General features: G+C 38.0%; 1 protein-coding gene across 2 annotated transcripts in view; it reads left to right on the forward strand.

The window, feature by feature from the left end:
* Positions 1 to 13,483: 13,483 nt before the first annotated feature.
* pappaa (pregnancy-associated plasma protein A, pappalysin 1a) overlaps positions 13,484 to 23,480 on the forward strand; it is an 88,595-nt gene continuing 78,598 nt past the window's right edge. For both annotated transcript variants that reach the window (XM_051110579.1, XM_051110580.1), the window contains exons 1-4: positions 13,484 to 14,662; positions 17,625 to 17,917; positions 18,618 to 19,387; positions 23,268 to 23,413. In XM_051110579.1, coding sequence (XP_050966536.1) covers positions 14,275 to 14,662; positions 17,625 to 17,917; positions 18,618 to 19,387; positions 23,268 to 23,413 — 1,597 coding nt within the window. In that variant the 5' untranslated portion in view covers positions 13,484 to 14,274. The remainder of the gene's footprint in view (positions 14,663 to 17,624; positions 17,918 to 18,617; positions 19,388 to 23,267; positions 23,414 to 23,480) is intronic.

Here is a 23,480-nt window from a genome sequence, read left to right on the forward strand (position 1 = left end):
GTAACTGCTTAACACAAACCAGCTAATGAGGCCTCTAACCACCTCCATATGGACTAGAAAAACTATGAGGAGAGACTGTTTTACATCACGCACTGCCTGGGACAGGCATTACTGCTTGTAGTAATGCTTCATAACAGGATCCAATATGATCATGCACGGGATGAGGCAGCAGCATTGTGTGCCACTCATTTATGTCTCAATTTAAATTGAAAAATAGCAAACAAAATTATCAATCGTAATTTGAAATAAAACAAAACAGTTTTGACAAGTTATCTCAGTGAAAAAGCCTCAAATGTGAGCTGTCGCATAGGGGATGACTTGTTCTTTTTCACTCTCAAAAACTGTAAACAGTATCTAACAATCTAAAATATGAAGAACACAAGATCCCAAATTCAACTGACAAGTCTATTAATGGGCATGTTTTGTATTTACGTATGTCTGTCATGACACCCCACAAGTGTGCTACAGATCACAGAAGTGTTTCCTCACACACTGTCTGTGACCTGTGACCTGTTTGAACACAAACAAATGGCTCTCCAGCGACAAAGTTAAACCAGTGGCATTCTAGAGATTTTATTTCAACAGTTTGGCGAGCAGTGTTAGGAAAAGTTACTTTTATAAGTAATGTATTGCAATATTGCGTTACTCCCTAAAGAAGTAACTATAACATTACTTAGTTACTTTTTATGGAAAGTAATGCGTTATGTTACGTTTGCATTACTTTTTAGATCTGGCAGGACTTGCTTGTTTGTTTTTAAATACCAAATATCAAAGCCCTTTCACCTCAGCCTCAGGCTGAAGGAAAAGTACATTCATGGCTGTACAGAACACATTTTGCTTATTAGTATGGTTGCATTGGACCATCGAAGGTCAGCAGCGAAGACACTGGTTAATAAAATGGGACTCAATACTTAAAGGACAGTTGTATTATTTAACATATTTAATTATTGCAGATTTGCGTTGTATTCTGAGTTGCATTTCACTGTTTTTATTCATTTTGAGGAATACATAATCTGTTTTTTTGTGCATGCTCACATTTATTTTAGAACTAAAGTAACATCTTACTCCCGTTTTCTCTCAACATAGGGATAGGAGAGCTTTCAATCAATTAGGGGGAAAACAAAGTAACTGCCGTTGCTCATTTGGAAAAAGTAACTCGGATATTTTAAAAAGTAATGCGTTACCTTACTAGTTACTTGAAAAAAGTCATCTGATTATGTAACTTGCATTACTTGTAATGCGTGGCCCCCAATACTGTTGGCGAGAGCCCTTTTCCATCACAGCAATAGAGCGCTACTATGATGTATGGTTTCGTAGGCTATTTTGCAGTAGCAGTTCACCCCTCAAAAACCCAACAGAATATTTCAGTTACTTTGGCATTATTGCAGAAAATTAGCTCTGTGACCAACAAATGTTTATTATTCTTACAAATTTTGTTCAGGATCATCTTCACAAATGATCAAAACTTTTATGAATTTTGCTGAATTAAAAAACTGAATGTTGGTCATAAACAAACTTCACCGTGGACACATGTCTTGAACATCACCATCAATAAGGTTCCAACTCTTTCAGTCTTTATAGTCTTTTATAGTCTTTTCAGTTTTTATAAATTCACATTTGGAACGTTTGAATTAGAGTAGTTTACTACAGATGGATTATAAACACAACTGTGAAAGTTGAGTGCATGAGCTTACCTGTTCAGCGTGATGATATTTAATGTTGTTTTAGACAACAGTAAATGTTTTAGACAGCCTCTGTACTCCCATTTAGCCATTTGTTGATAACCATCTTTTTCAAGGCAAGTAAAACCTTTAAAAAAATCACAAGGCAGTTTAACAGATGTATTTTATGTTGTAGAATAAAACATGAAAATATCTTGAGTTTCTGTTCAGTTTATTTCAGACATTTAACCAAAAACCCATTGATTTCAGGATGATGGTAACGAAAGTGCAAAAATGCAACTCTTTTCTTAGTTTTGGCCTACAAAAAATATATCATCAGTGCAGCACTCTGTGTACGAAGCGAGGTTCATTTAGAAATGGCTTGCAGACCCTCGAAAAAAAAAAAAGTAATAGACTTAAAATGCATTTATTTTATTTGGAGTACTACGTGTACTTAAGTACAAAATTAGTTGTTCCAATTTAGCTTTTAATATACCAGTTTAGTACACTAAATATACAACTGCAGGGTATTTTTATTAAAGGAGAACTCCACTTCCAGAACAACAATTTACAAAAAATGTACTCACCCCCTTGTCATCCAAGGTGTTCATGTCTTTCTGTCTTCAATCGTCAAGAAATTGTTTTTTGAGGATTTTTCTCCATATAATGGACTTCGTTGGTGCCCCAATTTTGAACTTCCAAAATGTAGTTTAAATGCAGCTTCAAAGGGCTCTAAACGATTCCAGCCGAGGAAGAAGGGTCATATCTAGCGAAACGATCGGCCATTTTTTTTGGAAAATAAAAATTTGTTTACTCTTTAAGCTCTGGGATGCACGTCCACGACACTACATATTATTAAATCACATCGAAAGGTCACGCGGAACGTAAGCGGAACTACAGACCCAGCAACTACAGCAAACGTGCAAAGACTAAGGAAGTGCAAGTAAGTCAAATGCTGTTTACAAACAAAAAGGTACAACAATGTCGGACGATTCTGAAGTTGTAGGAGAAAATGAGATGGAGTTTTTCGCCATACTCTACTTTTTTGAGGGGGAGTACACAGACGATGAACTTAGACATGATTCGTAGCATCGTGGACGTGCATCCCAGAGCCTGTGCTGCATGAGCTTTTGTGCCTAAAGAGTATGCAAATTTTTATTTTTCGACCCTTCTTCCTCAGCTGAGATCGTTTAGAGCCCTTTGAAGCTGCATTTAAACTACATTTTGGAAGTTCAAAATCGGGGCACCAACAAAGTCAATTATATGGAGAACAATCCTGAAATGTTTTCCTCAAAAACCATAATTTCTTCACAACTGAAGACAAAAAGACATGAACATCTTGGATGATAAGGGGGTGAGTAAATTTTTTGTAAATTGTTGTTCTGAAAGTGGAGTTCTCATTTAAGTACATAATATGTAAATGTATCTGTAGTATACTTAGCATGAAATAAATGTATTTTAAATACATTTTAGTATATTCATTTTTCACTAGGGGAGTCTGGTGTGAAAGTAAATGACTGCTAGACCCCAGTGTTTGAAGTCATTGCTTGACCTCCCTATGCTCTTCTGTGTGAATCTTTCCATCTAGGTTTCAATATCTAGCAGAAAGCCTTCTCGGAAGAGAGAAATCAGTAGCAGTGAAGGGAGGGATCGGTCCTTATGCTTAAATATCACGTGGTCAGACACTGACGTGGAGTGATGAGGTCTGGCTCATCATTCCTATTCATCCCAAGGATGCTCAAGTTCAAGGATGTTCAAGGACAGTCACTTTCTTTTCCACTTGCAAACTTTTTCACTCAGTATTTTGCTTTACAATTGTGTTTTATACATTTATACATTTGCACATGAATCACTGTGGGGAGGTGGGGACCGCTGGGTGCACAAGTTTAATTGTGGGTGTTAGTGTCAAACAGAAAATAAACAGACTGATGACAACATTGTCAAAATGATCCCCGTTCACATGGATCCATAAAAACAAGCAAAAAAAGCTGTATTAGTTGATGTGACTGAACACGTAATACGAATGTGCATGACATCACCGTTTTCACTAATTACTGTTTTGGAGTTTACATGGAGACAGCCCTGCGGAAAAAAAAAAAGAAAAAGAAAAGAAAATAGGAACCATCAGAGAATTTGTAATGTTTATACTGGTTATAATGGGAATTGTCCTGGTTTTAATGGAAACTAAAATGGTGCCTATTGGTCTCCACTGGTAATTGGTCACCTTGCATTGGTGGCTTATTAAAACCACTAAATCCTAATGGAATATGCCCCAAAACACACTATAGGAAATCATTTTTTTAATGGTTTTAACGGTTAGAAGTTGATGGTTTGTAATGTTTTTATGGTATTTATTTTGGAAACCATAAGAATTTCTGTGATGGTTTCTATTTTCTTTTCTTTCTTTCTTTTTTTTTTTTTTTTTGTCTCAACAGGGAATAGTATCATTTCTGAAACTTGCAGTTTGAAACACATTTTCAAAATTTTGCATTCCCAAAACGACACTGTCATGTAAATGAACGGCCAAAAACATAAGAAGTTTTCCATTCTTATTTAAAAACGGTACCGTGTTAACATTGCCTCAAAACTGATTTGAAAGCACCCATTTTCTACCGTCATAACCAGTCCTGTCAGTTTGAGGCTGTTGATTTCATGAACACAATGGTGAATCCTCTCATTATAACAAAGTGTAGATGCAATGTAAATAAGAGATAGATTGCGCAGTGTAGAGTAGGGATAGGCAACGTCAGTCCTGGAGTGCCAATGTCCTGCAGAGTTTAGTTCCAGCCCTAAAAAAAAAAACCTCACCTGCCTGTAGCCCTAGTAATCCTGAAGACCTTGATTAGCTTGTTTAGGTGTGTTTGATTGGAGTTGGAACTAAACTCTGCAGATCATCGGCACTCCAGGACCGATGTTGCATATACCTGGAGTAAAGCATCATTGATTATAACAGGACTTTGTGAGTTTGCGATAAACTAAGATGAGTGACAGCTTATGTTAGTAATTATAGGGGAAGCGCTTTCAAGGCTATAATCCATTCAAAATTTGAAGAAATTCAGTCATGGATTCACTCTCTGATAATCATTTATCCAATGATGCCACTTGCTGTTATGTAGCTGTATTTACTAGCTACCCTTACAAAGAAGTTTATTCAAGTGTGCTATTAGTACTTCTTTTAAACTAAAAATAGGAAAGTATACCTTTAGTCTACTTTTTATGTACTTCGCAGAAATGGGCTTTATGTGCTTCTCAGAAATATACTTAAAATGACATTTAATACTTGACTCATACTAAGAAAAAGTCTAAATATATTTGAGCTATACTTGTGCTCCTAAAATTCATGTTTTCATTGTTATACGGTAGGCGGCACTAGTACACATCTTTTGTACAGAATTTCCAAAAACACACAAGTGAAGAAGAAACTGAAACAACAGATACTTCCACATGTAATCTAACACGATCTTAAGACATAAAACAGCATCTAAACTGCAACGTTGTGGAATAAAATGTCGACCAATGAAGAGGTAATAATGACTGTCAAGCTTTGGGATATTGATCAACTCCATCTACGTTTTGATTATATAATTCTGAATCTAATTCATAGTCTTTTTTTTTTTTTTTTTTTCTCAGCTTTTTGTTCAAAATGTTGTTTATTTCTTTATTTTTTATTTAGGGAACTTACCCACATTCAAGTGTTTAAAAAAAAGAATGCATGAAGCTAGAATAAAATGTTTGTATTAACAAGCAGATATCCTGTTCTTTGTTTTGATGTTTTGTATGTTCAAATATTCATATAACAAAATATATACAAATTAATACCTAGATAGGGACATAGTAGTATACTTAAAGTATGATTTAAAGTTTACTTAAAGAAAACTTACGAGCATACTTGCAGTATAAACTAAACTAGTAGTTTACTGAGACTATACATCAGAGTGTACTAAAAATCATACTACAAGTATTTAATTAGTAAACAATCAGTAAACCTATAAGTTCATTTTTAGTATAGTTGCAGTACAAGCTAAAAACATTGATGTAAACTAGTTGTGTACTTAATGTTTACTACTGTTATACTTAAGTATACTTAAGAGTATACTTTTATATACTACAAAAAGTGGGCCAATTCAGTCCAAAGGAGCATTGAAATATAGTACACTTACAAGTATACTACTAGTACACTGATATGTATATACTTACTACATAAAGTATACTAAAAAATGTACTTGATTTTTTCTTAAAGGAGAAGTCCACTTCCAGAACAACAATTTACAGATAATGTACTCACCCCCTTGTCATCCAAGATGTTATGTTTTTCTTTCTTCAGTCGTAAAGAAATTGTGTTTTTTGAGGAAAACATTTTAGGATTTTTTTTTTCCATATAATGGACTGATATGGTGCCCCGAGTTTGAACTTCCAAAATACAGTTTAAATGCGACGATCCCAAATGCGGTTGTAAACGATCCCAGCCGAGGAAGAAGGGTCTTATGTAGCGAAACGATCAGTTATTTTCATAAAAAAATAATACAATTTATATACTTTTTAATGTCAAACACTCGTCTTGCTCTTCCTAAACTCTGTGTATTCTGACTCAAGACAGTTAGGGTATGTCGTATTTTCTCCCTCAACTTCAAAATCGTCCTATATCACTGTTTTACCTTTTTTGTTAAGGGTGTTTGATCTTCTTTGCATGTTCACTTTACAAACACTGGGTCGGAACCTCTGCAGCGATGTAGGATGAGTTTGAAATTATTTTTGAAATTGAGGGAGAAAATACAGAGTTTTCTGACATACCCTAACTGTCTTGAGGCAGAATACGCAGAGTTTAGGAAGAGCAAGACGAGTGTTTGACATTAAAAAGTATATAAATTGTATTTTTTTAATGAAAATAACGATCATTTCGCTAGATAAGACCCTTCTTCCTCGGCTGGGATTGTGTACAACTGCATTTGGGATCATTTGAAGCCGCATTTAAACTGCATTTTGGAAGTTCAAACTCGGGGCACCATATCAGTCCATTATATGGAGAAAAATCCTGAAATGTTTTCCGCAAAAAAACATAATTTCTTTACGACTGAAGAAAGAAAGACATGAACATCTTGGGTGACAAGGGGGTGAGTACATTATCTGCAAATTGTTGTTCTGGAAGTGGACTTCTCCTTTAAGTATACTTAATAAAATAAACTTGAAGTATACTACTTTTTGGTGAGGGTACTTCAGCTAACAGAGTGAAAGTGGAGCAGATTTGATTTGCTGTGACTGAGTGGAAGCGGACTAGTTAGCATTGTGGAGTTGCGAATACTAAGGTAAGTGTGTAGTTAACATTCAAGCAATAGTTCTCCCAAAAATCATGTCATTAATCACTTGCCCTCATGTCATTCCAAACCTTCGTTCATCTTCGGAACACAAATTAAGATATTTTGATGAAATCTGAGAGCTTTCTGACCCTGCACAGACCAAGCTACGGGACAAAAATAACAACAATTTCTTCTCTTCCGAGTCAGTGTTCACCGCACGTTCACGAGAGTGCCACGACTTGAATGCACTGTGCCTTGTTTGCAAGAGGAGTGCACTCGCATGTACTCTTGTGAACATGCGGTAGATACTGACATGGAAGAGAAGACATTGTTGAATAAAGTCGTTATTTTTATTCCGTTGTTCCATTGCTGACTATGCAGGGTCAGCTCTCTGATTTCATCAAAAATGTCTTAATTTGTGTTCCAAAGATAAATGAAGGTCTTATGGGTTTGGAATGACATGAGGGTGAGTAATTAATAACAGAATTCGTTTTTTGGGTGAACTATCTCTTTCAAGACATGGAAGAAATTATTTTCATAGGGGAGAAAAGCGTTTAAAATTTGATTATCAAGTGAGGGTTTTAAGGGATAAAATTAGTGACTGCAGGGGGAATTTAAAACATAATTTTAACATTTTGAGATTTAGAAATTACTTGCAATGAAATTAAATTGTTATTGTGTGTTTATGTGAATGCTACTAAGATACAGTACATTAATCTTGCTGATGACAAATTTTATGTTACACATATATGAAATGTGGGTGTTTATTGGAGTTTTGTCACAAAGTCTGTTCTGTTGTCTATGTTGAATTTTCTTTTAAATGTAACTTAATTTTCTTAATCTTTCTATCATGGCATTTAAATGTTGACATCCTGTGTGGCATGTGGCAAATTCGATTTAAATCCTTGTTTAAACTCATGTATTGAAACATTTCTTTTCTCTGTCGCAGTCAATAGACTTATAGAGCCGTAGAAAGGACTTACCAGCCGCTCTTCATGTGGGGATCTTGGCTGGATTTGTGGATGACTTCATTTTCAGATGACATTATGAGCAGAACAGAATGGGGTTTGCATCACCTCTGTCTTGTTTCAGAGATTAGAGTGAATGGTGGGACACCAACTGCTCTGCTTGTGACTCTAATTAAGCAGCAGTTGTTCACGTCAGGATGTGAGGGTGACCAGTGGAAACTGAAAAGCTTTGTCTAAATGACACCAGCAGTATAATGTTTGTTACACCTCCTCTGTTGAGAAATTATACATGCACCTCCAACTCAAGTTAGTAGTTGTGTAGGAAGTTGTGTAGGAAGTTGTGTAGGAAGCTTGGAAAAAGAAAACTGAAGAAATGTAGCCTTCATTCATTATTACCCTTTGAACAGTGGAGAAAAAAGACTGTAACATCGCTTGAATGATGTCGCAACAATGGGTGCTGTATTTGCCTTTTTTTGTAAAAACAAGAGAAGAGATGTGAATTATAAGATGTAGCACAAATTGTGCAGGATTTATGCATCAAATCGATTTACTGAATCTACATAACATTACATTAAACTTTACCAGTTACATACTGTAGTCCTTAAACCATTCAATCTAAACATTTATAAATGCACATTTATATACACAAAGACTTATTTAGTGTGACAGAAAAAAACATGCAGTGACGCAGATCATGTAAAGCACATCCACAGTTTGCTTTACTGAAAGAAATATGATTTACTTTACAAGAATCAATTTTCTTTCTGAAACTGAAATAAATTTCACAAATAGTTACAAAGAAACAGTAGGCAACACGATAAAATAAAATGTGATATTTTAAAGTAAAAAGACTGAGATGCTATTCTTGTAATGTACTCTCTTTTTTACTACTTTGATCGATCACATCTGTAATAATAATAATAATAATACAGCTAAAGTATATCTGAATTTTTTTATTTTTTTTTCCTTGGGAAAGTGCAAAGCATTTACTGTCTGTGGAGGGAAAAGCCCTTGGATTGGAGAATAAAGACATAGATTTCATTTTTAAATAAAATCATAAAATGTATTTATTTTACAAAGTTTAGTTCAGTTTAGTTAGTTAGTTTAGTTACAGTTGTAGTAATTTTGTTGTTTGTTTGTTTGCTATAATAACCTTGCTTAAATCCAAAGGCGAGCAGATGTTATATGGTAAGGTGATTTGTATTACTGTACATTACAATTATTGTATTATATATTTTTTTTCCTCTCTCTCTCTCTCTCTCTCTCTCTCTCTCTCTCTTTATAGTGGCTCACACTCCAAAAGGGGGCTGTGCATTTATGTTTGCACTTTAGCTGCTCAGAAGTGACAGATTATTTTTCCGAACGCATTAATGGATTATACTCCAGTGTGTTTTTCCTTTTCTACTCCAGGCATATCAAAAATCATCCTAGAGATTGACGTTTGGAGGATTATCATGTTATTACCTTTCGAAAATCATGCAGTTTTACACCGCACGTTATTAGCAGAGGTTACTCTTTGACACTGAACTGGAATAAGTCGAGTAACTCTCTTTTTATGGCCAATGACAAAATAAAGGCATTTTCACAAAATTAGTGCAAAAATAGCGACAAATGCTCAAGAACTGAATTGGAATATAAGGTAAGGTTATAAACGATCTAAAGAATGACGTGATATTTGAGCAACAGCACATAACATCACCTTTCAATATTATCAATCTCCTAACTACTTCTTGCCAGAGTGTTTGATCTAAGTGGGCAAATTGGATGCTTAAGTACATTTAAATATGAGAAAGTCCATTCAAAAAAAAAAAAAAAACATTTTGCCATTATTTACTCACCCTCATTTAATTTCCGACTTTTTTGTGGTCTATAGAACACAAAATAAAATATTTATAATTTGTTCAGCTCTTCCTCACACAAGCTATATTGGACATTCTGCTACATATCTACATAAAAATCATACAGATGATATAAGATGAGGTGACATGACTGTATGACTGATGACTAATGGCCATTATGGGTCAATTATGGGATCTAATCATTGGTTAATTTAAGAGATGCATGTTTGTGCATCTATACAAATATCTAAAATTGCTTAAATCATACATTTAAGTGAGAAGAATAAATATAAATAAATGGGGTAAGAAAAAGTGACTTGTTTTTCCTGTGTAAGCAAGCATGCACCTTCTATCCACTGAGTGACATTTCTTGACCCAAAAAAACAATAAAATCTGTGAAATTAACATCTGTCAGGACTGTACATCTACAGTGTCATTGCATTTTTTCATGTTTTGTGCCATTGATCGCTTAGACTCCAAGAATTTAAGTTACATTTTTCATTTTTGCACTTTATATATATATATATATATATACAGTAGTCAACATTTGAAGTGGATCAAAACCTTTCATCAAAGTTGTTCTAAAGCAAAAACAATACCCGTTCTTATCTTAGGATAACTAACTTTGATGAATTTTTTCGATCCACTTCAAATGTTGACTACTGTATATATATATATATATATATATATATATATATATATATATAAGGTTATAAATTATTAAGGTTATATATAATTTTTTAATTAGCTATTAAAAGGGTCTTAGACCCCAAACAGAATGTAAGATGAGTTAGGAGCTTTTCAAGAAGTCAAGTATCAATGGGAATCAGCCACTCTCCTTCCTTAATATCAGAGTTGTAATTGTATAATCATAGGAAAAACAGATCAATAAAGGCAACACATAGAGTTGTAATGATATTACCACTATAACTGTCTAATAATTCAGGTCCAATTATTTGATTATATTTTGATAAGTACTGTGCCATTGATCTGTTTTTGTTTCAGTGTTTTATTCTCTGATTCCAGGGTCAGTATTTATTACAGCAGGTACTGTTTAGAGTTAACCACAGCGAGAATGGACAGATTAAAGTACACTGCTATGTAGATGAGTTTGTTGCTTCATCAAATTTGTAGAAACGTAGCATTACATCACTTACTCACCAACAGATCCTCTCCAGTGAATGGGTGCCGTCAGAATGAGAGTCCAAACAGTTGATAAAAACATCTCAACAATCCACAAGTAATCCACACCACTCCAGTCCATCAGTTAACATCTTGTGAAGCCAAAAACTTTGTTTATGAGAAACAAATCCATCATTAAGATGTTTTTAACTGTTTTTCAAACCATTGCTTTCGACAGGCATGTGAGTAATAATGCTTCATAATAGCGATCCATAATAATGCTTCCTCCGGGGAAAAAGTAATTTGGTCAGTAATCAGGAGAGAAATATGCACAAAATCAAGCACCGTTTACAAGCCAAAACAGTCTAAAATAAATATGTGGCTGGATTTTGATGTAAAATGACAAAAGGGGATGGACGTTTTCACTGGAGCAAGTGTTAATATGGATTATGGACTTTATGTACTTTAGTCAGAAGCATATTTTGGTGGCTTAAAGTTATAAAATCTTGATGGATTTGCAGCCTTTGGCTTCACAAGATGTTAATTGATGGGCTGGAGTCATATAGAATATATGTGGATTATTGTGATGTTTTAATCAGCCGTATTTATTTATTTATTTTAAATAAAGGAACAAACTCACCTTCAGTGGTCTGACGGTGAGTACATTTTCAGCAGATTTTTATTTTGGTGAACTTTTCTTTTAACAGAGAGGTCAACACATGTAAAGAAGACATAATATTAGGAGCAAAATATTACTGAACAGCATATACACTCTTAAAAATAAAGGTGCTTAAAAGGTTCTTCTGAGTGATGCCATAGAAGAACCATTTTTGGTTCCACAAAGAACCATTCAGTCAAAGGTTCTTCAAAGAACCATCTCTTTCTTACCTTTTTATACTTTGAAGAACCTTCTTTTGCCACAAAGAACCCTTTGAGAAACAAAAAAAGTTCTTTAGATGTTAAAGGTTCTTTATGGAACCATTTAGACCACAAAGGTTCTTCTGTGGCACCTTTATTTTTAAAAGCGCACTAGCGCCGTTGTCCTGTGGCTGCCGTCGCATCATCCAAGTGGATGCTGCACACTGGTGGTGGTTGAGGAGAGATCCCCCCATATGATTGTAAAGCGCTTTGGGTGTATAGCAATACACAATGAAAGCGCTATATAAATGCGGTCATTCATTCAATAAAAAATAATTTAAAAAAAATAAACATTTTTCAGTAATAAAAATAGAGCAAAGTTCATGGCTTGACTGAATTCGTTTTGTAATGCATGAACAGAATTGAATAGATTTAAAAATTTAATAAAGCTTTAATGAATAAATTATGTTTGATGAATAAGTTATGTTTAAAAAACAACAGATTAGTGGGTCACTATACATTCAGATCTACATTGTTAAATGTTGTTTTGCTTTAAACATGGAAAAATAATTGACCTTAATGACAGATGTATTATCTGAAAACAAGTCTTAATATGCAACTGTGCTGAATATAATATTTTAGGCATGTTTAGCCTTATTTTTTGCAGTGTATGTAAAATGGAGTGCATTTTTAATATGTTTTTTTTTTTCTCTTTTTTATTATTATTAATGTGTGAATGTATTAATGAATGAATGAATGAATGAATGAATGAAGGATTAGATTCTATCACATGTTGCCTCTTCTGTGACATGGAATTTAGTGTAACTGAAGGTTTCCTCTAAGGATCATTCGGCTGACCTGACCGCTGTGACCCATGTCATTCTTCTGTTCTGTCTGGACAAAGGAAAAAATGTGGTCTCACCACTGCAATGTGACAAAACTGAGACAAATATTTAACATTGGTTTGGCCCTGTTTAATGGTAGGTAGCAATTTTCTGCTGTCTGCGTGTTCGTTTACACCAAACAAACAGAGAACAAAAGCTCTTGTGGCATTCCACACCAGCTCTGTCTCCACGCTCCACACAGATGGTCTGCCATACAAAGGTGGACCACCTCAAAGAACTGAGGAAATAAACTCTCTAACAATTTCATGCAGAATAGCGCAAATTCCTGGTCTTTGTGCTTCTCCATCCTGTTCTCGTCATCATATTTTTTCCGCTTCTAGAGGAGTGAGTGCAAACTGAGTGACAGTTTAAAGTTTTCATTTGTACACTGATTAAGTTCCACCTTTGCAGTGTTTTACATGGTAAAGCACAGCTGAGATATTCTAATGAAACACATGTGCTTAAGGGGTTAAGTTTGGAATTGTTTTATTGTATTTATTCATATTAACTTATACTGATATTTTTTCTAGTAGAAATTTCTAGTAAATTTCACATGTAATTACTTTTTTTTTTTTTTTTTAACTTAAAATTAACTTAAAAGTTTTCATAAAGTCCAAAAAAATATTCTTAGCATTTATCACTTTTTTTTTTAAATGTATGTATTTATTTGCAGAGCTGCACAATACAGTGTAAAATACAAACAAACCAAAAAGAGAAATATTACAAGAACAGGAACAAGTTCAGTGTGACTTTGGGCACTTCTCTTGTGCTGTGAAAACTTTCAAATGAATGAAATGGTTTAAATTGTAGCCACTAGAGGGATACACACACACACACACACACACACACACACACACACGCACGCACGCACACACCCCTTTTCAACTCTGGAAACACTATCCAACACTTGGAGGAGCATGTGTGGAAATGCTCCTGCCGTCAGTGCTTTACCTGTGACTTCAGCACAACACGAGAGGAGGATCGGAAGGAGAAAAACTCATGTAGGACTGAAACATGGGCTGGTCTGCTTCCATCACATTCTCACTCTTAAAAGACTGAAGGATCTCCAGCGGAGCTCACAGCATATATGAGGACCCGCGATGCTCTGGACACCTCCGAACCTCCTGCAGACCATCTCAATCACTCCAACTTCTAACGCCGAGACAACTTCAGCACAAACAGCATCTGAATGTGCTCCATCCTCAGATATGACAGCCCGTCATGTTTGGACGTGTTCAGCGTTCATGAATTGTTCTTAAACATTGTTTTGCGAGTAGAGAAAGACAGAAGTACAGTGAGTGTGAATGAAGCTCTTTATTCATTGATTACTAAACGAATCAATGAATTGACCCGCGATCTCGTCAGAAGACTCACTTTTGCCTCCAGAAGGAGTAAAAAGAAAAACTCCAGCACACAGAACGGCTCGTATAGAGAAATAAAGAGCTTCATGGATCTGTTTATCTGGAACATTCGTCTTTGACAAGCGATTGTGAAAGACGGGGAAAAGAAAAGAAAACAACAATAACAAGTGAAAGGACTTTGGAGAGGAACAGCGCGTCCGTGCGCATTTCTCTGGGACATTACCCATACCCATCCGCATCCTCATCCTCATCCTCATCCTCATTATCATCTCTCTTGTGTTGAATAAAATGAAAGTTTGGACTTTTCTCCAGTGTCTCGCCATCCTGCTCGTCCTGTGTGTGGGATCAGACTGCGGGACGGTCCTGAGAAAGACCCGATCCAAACGCGAGCTGGTGAAGATCAGAGAAGCCAAAGCGGTCTTCCCGGGGGCTTGTGCCACCCGGCTGCCCCGGGGCAAGCGCTCCCTGCCGGCGCTGGACCGCCGGCTCCCTCGCCAGCGGCGGCGCTCCTCTCCGGCGGAGGATGCGAGCTCCTCTCGGGGAAAAGCCGTTTATTTTACGGGCAGAGGGGACCAGCTGAGACTCAAGCCCGGTGTGGAGATACCAAAGGGCAATTTCACCCTCCAGATGTGGGTCAAAGCGGAGGGTGGGCAGCGTTCCCCTACCGTTATAGCCGGTAGGCACAGATTTATGCATTTTACGCGAGTTTGTGTGAGATGAATGCTGCTGACAAAGTAATGCATGTGAATGACGAGGCTTGACCAGGTGGCTTTAGCGGTGTTAGGACAGTGCATAACTTCCTCGTGCCTCTTACAACATCCATATCGATCAATCAGTTCCAATGTCGAATGATTAAGTAATCGCGTACGTCAGCGCGGAGACTCCACACATGCTTTAATTCATTTCTGATATGAGCTTTTGGGCTGATGTGACAGGAAAATGATGACTTCATGGCTCTAAATGTAGTCTATCCAAAAGCGTAGGTTTGCCGTTTCAGCGCGTGGGACAGGACTTTCCCCCCTCCCCGCGTTTCGCGCGTTTGGAGAGGCACCCGGTTTACACGTACGACCCTCAATCCCCGTAAAACCCCAAATCCCCCCGCCTCCATTCAGCTCGGGTGGGGGTGTGTGGGTGGTGGTAAGGGGCGGGGGGGGGGGGGGGTACACAGGAGGAAAGTGAAGCTGTTCAGAGCTTTGCAGATGTCTGAACTGTGGCTACGCACGTTACCTGATCGCATTGCATTGCAATTACGTTCTCCTCCGGTACCTGCAGAAACCAGAGAGCACAAATCTGAGTTTGCAAGCGTCACCACAGTTCTGTAGACGTTGGTTTTTCAGTGAGTAAGCATTACAACATCGCTTTCGATTCTGCTTTCTGCCGACAGAGAGCGTAAAAGACACGACAAGTCGGTCTTTTTTGTGAAAGTCATGAGCAGTGGGGAAAAAAAAATTGCTGGCTGCGAGAAGTGTGTTTTTCTACGCAGTCACGCACGACTAGACAGACCGGAGTGAGAATCCACTACTGATGCGGCAGTGGGCATCACTGATTTACGCGTGGCATCTAATGTCAGTGCGCCCCCTCACCCACACGCCCCTCCAGTAACTGAGATGACATCATCTGTTTCAGGCTTGCAGTGGGTTCGCACTGGACCGAATGCCTTACAGAGATGAAGAGTATAAACTCTCCCACACACGCATGCATCAGATCCATTAATGCATACATGATAATGCTGTATATGGATGTAATCAATACTTTATACAGCGGGGCCCAGACATCTGATATCATATTCAATAATCATTATATGTAAATGAGGAATTAAAGTTAGGGAAAAAGTAGTGACATTATCGCTGTAAGAAATGTCCTAGCAGGAAATTAATTATGCAATGCAATGCATAATCCAAAATATGGGTAAAACACTTCTACAAATGAATATGGAAAATTGACATAGTACAGTGTCCTCTTTTACAAACCTTTCTGAGAGTGTAGATTGGGACTCTGAGCTAATTTCATTTTTTTCACTAGTCACTTATAAGAAAACTTATGAAATGTCCTTGCTTCTGCCCAAAACTCTGTTTAATTGGAACAAAACATGTCAGAACAGCATGGACTGTTCAGGTCTAAAAGTCCCCATACAACTGGATTTAATGGGCGACCTTTTAAAATATTGTCATCTCACAAGGTATTTGAAGGACCACTGAATATCTGTTGTGTTAGGATACTAAAATGTAGAAGAAGCGGAAACCACAAAACAAACAAAAAAATAAAATAAAATAATTTGAAGTAGACTCTGGATTATGTAGTCATGCTTAATCTTTTAAATCTAATTCATGCCTCTAGGAATGAAGACATAAGGCGGTTGTTTTGAGAGAAGCCACTACTTCTACACAGCAGTCGTTGTTCTTGTTGTTGTTTTTGCCCCACGCTAGCCTTAATGTCGAGACTTAATGTTGTTTTTGTTTTGTTTCATGTCATGTTTTCCTTCCATAATGCAGAAGATTGAAGAGTGAGGAATGGGAGTTTTTGACAAAAACAAAAGCTTATCAACGTCCTAATGTCAGTAAATTCAGCACCCTGAACAGCGCTGAGTTTGTGTCTGCAGTATGTAAGATAGATTTGGATGAGTGCTCTATAGACCATCAATATTATTTATGGTCATGACTTGGCTGCTGAAGAAGAATCAGAGATGGACATCATCAGATGGCAGATTAGACATCTTGTTTAGATTGTTGATTTTTAGCTTTGGAAACAGTACAGGAAAAAACAGACGGTCTTGATTTCAACAAAACCTTAGGTTGACTTTGATCAGATGATTAACACTGTCCATCTGGTTCAAGAGTGCGTTCAACATGTTAGACTGATGTGAGAGCAAGAAAAAGTGCTTAGCTGACACTGATCTTCCATGATGATGAGATATAATTTGACTTACACAGCAGATCTGATTTGAGATACAGAACGCGAGCTTGGCTGGTTATGTGACAACGAGTGAAGGACATTTAGGTTTCATGATGCTTAAAACATGACTTGACCAAAACAGCATACTGTACTGTACTTTGTAAACTTGGGTAAAGTATTTTTATTACCCACATTCCACAACTTGAGAGACTATGTAAGTGTTCAATTTCCCCTACAGATTTAAAGCTGCACTTACCAAGCAGTCGTTCAGCCTCTTCGGTCTTGGTGTTCTAGTGAGCTTTTTTGTCACTGATTTAACTGGCCCAAAAATTCCTTAATTTCATTCTTGTTGGAAATTGTCTGGTGAACCCCCAGCAACAGCCTGCACAATACAAATTCTTCACATTTTAGATATATGGTGAAGTTTGGACTGAAAGTAAGTTAAAGCATAATAAACTGAACAATTGTAAAGGAATGCAAGTCTACTAGCATACTACTCCCATTAAAAAAACAAAAAAACAAAAAACAACATAATAATAAAGACTTACTGTTGGGTGAATGCATGTAAGCTACCTAGATTGCATTGTTCAATGGTGTCTAAATGTTCATGTCATTTCATGATCCTATCCCTTCCTCCTATACTGTTTCCTTTCCAAAGTAAATTTTGGAGCATTGTCTCTTGACTTGTTGTTGATTATGCATTTGGATTTATCTCCTGACACACGTGTTCTTGTTTTCAACCACAGGTCTCTTTGACAAATGCTTCTACGCCTCCAGTGATCGTGGATGGCTGTTGGGAATTAAAGCTGTGAGTGAACAGGGAAACCGTGACCCACGTTTCTTCTTCTCCCTCAAAACAGACCGAGCACACAAAGTTACCTCCATTCACTCGAACACCCGCTACTTGCCCAACCACTGGGCCCATGTAGCTGTGACTTACAATGGGCTTTATATGAAGTTATATGTCAATGGTGCTCAGACAGCTGTTAGCAGGGAACAGTCAGGTGACGTCTTCAGCCCCCTTACTAAAAAGTGTAAGGTAAGTTTAATTATTTTAGTGTTTCAGAGTTTAACTTTTTACACAATATTCTGGAGAATCACACACAATTATTTCTTTTTTTTTTTTTAATTATAATCTTTTATTATCAGTTAAAGGTGAAGCGTGTAATTACTGTGCCTCTAGGTAAACCAAACAGACAAACTCTTGCATGTTTTGTGACACTTTTAAATGGAATGTCAAGTGAGGAGCACTAAAAGTGTGTTAAGTTTATCCTGAAACAAAGTAATATGAAATTGACAACACTGGTCGTTGTACATATCACTGCTGTACACCTATACTAAACCCTACCCTAAACCTAAACGGTAGTGTTACCAAAAGTAAACATGAGATGCATTTACAGAAGCAGCTATGCCATGTTGTCGTGCTTCTACAAGTCTTTGATCTCTTTTATCGTGATTCGTACCCGAGCGTGCTGCATGACAAGTGCAATGCTGTACCAGGTGAGCTACTAAGCAAGCTTACTACACCAGAAAAGACACATGGAGCTGGTTATGCAATGCAAATGTCATAATGCATTAGTTTACAAATCACGCACTATGGTAAAAGTGTTTTGAGCTCATAACATAGTATAAGAGTTAAAAGTTACACTCTTCACCTTTGCCAGATCTTACATGATGCACGTAATGTATACAAGTAAAAACAGATAAATATAATGGACTGATCTGATTTAAAACTCAAGGTGCTGATGGTGGGTGGAAATGCCTTGAATCATAACTACAGAGGCTCCTTGGAGCGTGTCGGTTTGTGGCGACAGGCTCTCTCTCAGAGACAGATCATGAGGGACATGCATGGACACGAGGACCCTGAGGACCTGGTTGACTTGGTGATCCGTGAGACATTTGAACACCCGGCACGCAAATGGCTGGCTGTGAAGGACGGCAGCTTCCCAATACCAGATGAGGGTCCTCGTGCAGGGTTGGGATCTTTGGACACCACCCTGGAGCCGCCAGCTTGCGGACAGACGGTATGCGATAACACAGAAGTGGTGCGCAACTACAATCATTTCTGGAGCTTCCGTCGCCCTAAAACGGTAAGATACCGTGTCGTGAATGTGTTTGACGACTCTCAGCGCAAACCCACAGTCACAGATCAACAGATTCATCTGCAACATCAGCATCTGAATGAAGCCTTTAGCATGTACAACATCACCTGGGAGTTGACTGTGCACAATGTGAGCAATTCCTCTTTGTTTAACCGTCTGGTACTTGCCAACTGTGACATTAGTAAAGTGGGTGATGAGGATTGTGACCCTGAATGCAACCACACCCTGACTGGCTTTGATGCTGGTTACTGCAAGCCCAGGACGCGATGTCCTGACCATAAACAAGGGAATGGTGTCTGCGATCCGGAGTGCAACTGTGAGAACTACGGTTATGATAGTGGAGATTGCTGCAACCCTAGCATCACCGATGTGACCAAGACTTGCTTCAATCCAGCTTCTCATTTAAGGTAAGTCTAAATAGCTGTTATCTAGTAGGTTAAATAAGAAGTCAGGAGCTGAACCAAGAGTCCATTTCGTGTGGCATTTGCTTCCTGTGTTGTTCTGGGTTTCCTTTTTGGTACTCCACATTTGAAAGACATGCAGCATAGGTGAACTGAAGACACTGGATTCTCTGTAGGTGTTTCTTAATCTTCAATATCACAACATAAATGATTGACTCCAACTTTTAACTATATAAATATACAATGCGTAACTCCAAACTCCCGCAAACTGCCCCTTTTAGATCTTTATTTTTATCTTTGGTATATTACCATAAACATTTGTTTTTTAATTGGCACTTAATATTGTCCATTCCAGCTTCAGAATGACCACTCTCCCGCAGAGTGTAGCTCCAGCACACCTGTTTGGAGTCTCTAGTGATCCTCTAGACCTTGATTAGCTGGTTCAGGTGTGTTTAAGGCTAGAGCTAAACTCTGGAAGGTGGTTCTGCAGGAGCAGGATTGGGCATTCCTGGGACAGAGGAAAATTGGCCAACATTGTGTCCTGTGTAGTATTTTAATTTCTAAAGATTAAGCTTTCTCTTTGAAATGGATCCATCTCCACATTTCAGTAGCATTTGAGGTTTGTTAAAAGAGGGAGGCTTGGATAGTCGCCGTGTTTCTATAGGTCAGGGGTAGCCAACCGTGCTCCTGTAGGACTGCTATTCTGCAGAGTTTAGCTCCAGCCTCAGTCAAACACATCTGAACCTGTTAATCACGGTCTTCAGGATTACTCTAAACAACAGCCAGGTGTGTTGGAGCAGGCTTGGAACTAAAGTGTGCGGGTAGCCCCTCAGAAGCAGGGATAGTTACTCCTGCTCCAGGCCAGTGCTTCTCAAACCTGTCTTGGAGACCCCCACCACTGCACATTTTGGATGTCTCCCTTATCGACCACACCCAATTCAGGTCTTGCAGTTTACTAATGAACTGATGAGTTAAATCAGGTGTGCCAGATGAGTGAGACAACCAAAATGTGGAGTGATGGAGGATCCCTGGGACAGCTCTAGGTCAGTGGTTCTCAACTCCAGTCCTTGGGGCCCACTGCTCTACACATTTTGTATGTTTCCCTCATTTAACGCACCTGATTCAGATCATCAGCTCATTAGGAGAAAGTTCCATTAACTGAACTAAGTGTGTCAGATTCAGAAACGCATGAAATGTGCAGAGCAGTGGGCCACGAGGACTGGAGTTGAGAACCACTGTTCTAGGTAACCTGTGAAGGCAATTGTGGATTGTTACTGTCTCACACAGCTCTTCAGTTATTGCAGTGGAATCTTCTCTTCTAGCTTTTCATGAGCAATCAAGAAAAAATGTTTTTATCAAGGATCCCGCAACAGGAACTGTTATGGCCTGTTGTGTGGCAGCTTGTTTTAAACAGTATTTTCAGCAAAAGGCGAAAAAGAGTAAAAGGAAATTGGATTTCTAAGTCTGAGTACCTGAGGCCATTGGACGGAAATCACAACATGTTTACAATTCAACCAATGGATAAGGTCTGGTTTAACTTTTGGACTATATGAAAGGTAGCTGTGTCTCACAAAAACAGGTATAGCCCCAAGGACACACGTACTATAGTAATCCTAAACTATGAGATTTGTTTTATGGAGGATTTATTGCCTTAAGAAGTAGTTTTTGGTGGCTTTTGTTTTAGTTGGCTGGACTACAAAGTAAAAGCCAACATTTCAAGGAATCCTGTTTGATTCTTGTTTAGACTGGTCTCCAAGCAACAATTTTGTTTTCGAAATGTATTCATAAACGTTTGTTTACAGAAGCGCACGAAGGTTCATGAGAAAAGTTTAAACATTCCAAGTCGAGAGAAAATACTGAATGAATCGATAAGTGAAAACAACCTTTTTACGTCCTTGTTTTGATCTGTGTGATTCATCCCAGTATTCCAGTATTGTCCTTGAATTTCTTCCGCACGCCTTAATTGAGCTCCTCTTTCAAGGGAAAGCGATGTTTTCTATTAGCCGTTTTGAACGCTTTCCAGGCCGCAGATTTGCATCCAATAGTATTCCTAAAGCTCTTCAAATGACTCTGCGTGCGGGCTATGAGGTGACATCAGTCACGAAAAACACACAGGTGGTTTCTCCCAAATATTATCCCATTGCAATCATCAAGAGACTGTTTATCACTGGATATCCTATCCAGTAACAGAAATCAGCAGTTGGCCAAACCTGAGCTTTCAATGGAAATATTGCAACTGATGGATGAAAGATGGTTTAGAAAGATTAGAGTGAGAATAGAAGAGGAATTTTCAGATAAGCTCCCCAAGTGGTTGTTTATTTTGTTTTGATTATGGGACGTCTAGGGAGACACACTGATGGCTGCACCGCAAACATTCATCAACATTCCTTCTTAATTGTGGAATTCTGGATGAACACTGCGCTACATGCGTGGCACAACAATGGCTGTGTGGTCGGACGTTTATTTTTGTAGACCCAGAGCCTGTTACCACTTTGCTTGTTTGGAAATCTAGCTAACAGGAGACATCGGGTCGGAGTCTCTGAAAAATGTGAATGATATCAGCTTATGTTGTCGTACATGTTTTAGACATGTGTTTTAAGTTATTTCTCCATGCTTTCTGAAGAATGTATACAGTGCCACATTGTTTTTGCAAGCAACAGCCCATCTGTAAAGAGAGATTTGTGTTTTTACCTTCACAAGATCACTGATCAGATCTGAGGGCGTATACCTTGGACACAGTTGTGGTTAACCCCAAGCTGAAAATTAAATGTTTGTGTGAATCCTCACCATGTACACATGCTGTATGCATTAATTCATGCCTTACTTTGGATGTCCACCCGTTTTGGGCACGTTGTAGATGTGCAATAAGAAGAATGTCTGTCATGGCTTTGGTCCAGAGATTAGTCACAGGTGAAAGGCCGTGCTACGTTATCATCTGCCCCTGTCGCAACGCCCATGCTTTTCCCTTGGCTATTGTCTGCGTTGGGTTCATTGATGAATGGGGTTTCCTGAGCTGTCACACGGGTCACCTAAGGGAGGTCCTTCATCAGGTGCTTTACAGTCGTGTGAACTCTAAGTGCCAATGGAGCCTATAAACCTAACGGACGTTAATGGTTTTGCCCTAATGGAGTGCTCTGGTGTGAAACGGCTCTTAGCACGTCGAGTTAAAGGAGCTACATGCTCATAAAAGCACCTGTCTCTGGAAAGACACTTACATTCACACACCTGCTTTGCTCTCCTAGCTCGCTGTTAAAAACACTAATGTGGACCAGACTGGGGAAAGAGAGAACATGGTTGTAATGGATTCTTGAGAGTGATGTTAACAGTTGCTGGACAGCTTCTTCGCTGGCACAGTAGAGAGAGTGCTCATTGCTCTTGTATGCATAGATTTGGCAATATAGTGATAATTATAGTGATAATTTCAACTTTTAGAATGAAGGGCCAAGAGCCAAGATTTGCATTATCTAAAACAGGACTTTAAGTCTTGAATATCATTATGGATCCATGGTGTCTCTATTCAAAGCTCAGAATTGTGTAAACAGAAATCGTTTTAAGAGTTTCTATTTCAAGAGTAGCTATCCTGCTTCATTCTCTGTAGTTTTCCACCAGCTTTGTACTGGAGGGAATGTAGATCAAATAAGCAGTGGCTACCAAATAAATGAAGTCCACTAATGTTGGAGTTAATCAACTTTTGGGCAGCACTCTATCATGCAACGTGACGGTTGAGTTTTGGTTGACCCAAGTTATAAATATGCTTGGTATTTACACTCCACAGAGTATATGGAGAAAAAATATTTTACAATAACTTAAAACACATAAGTGTTTGTTCTGTGAACATTATAGACATCATGCTCATTTTCACCAAGTGTCTCCGTCTGTTGCCCAGGGCCTATCTGGACGTGAAGGAGCTAAAAGAGATCCTCAAGCTGGATGGTTCAACGCATCTCAGTATCTTCTTCGCCAATTCCTCAGATGAAGACCTGGCTGGAGTCGCTACCTGGCCATGGGATAAGGAGGCACTGACACATCTAGGTATAGAAATTACTGCATAAAGCAGTCCAGGTCCAATTCAGGTCTAGAATCTGAACTGCAGTCAATT

Source organism: Labeo rohita, chromosome 5, assembly GCF_022985175.1.
Source record: "Labeo rohita strain BAU-BD-2019 chromosome 5, IGBB_LRoh.1.0, whole genome shotgun sequence".
Taxonomy (NCBI): domain Eukaryota; kingdom Metazoa; phylum Chordata; class Actinopteri; order Cypriniformes; family Cyprinidae; genus Labeo; species Labeo rohita.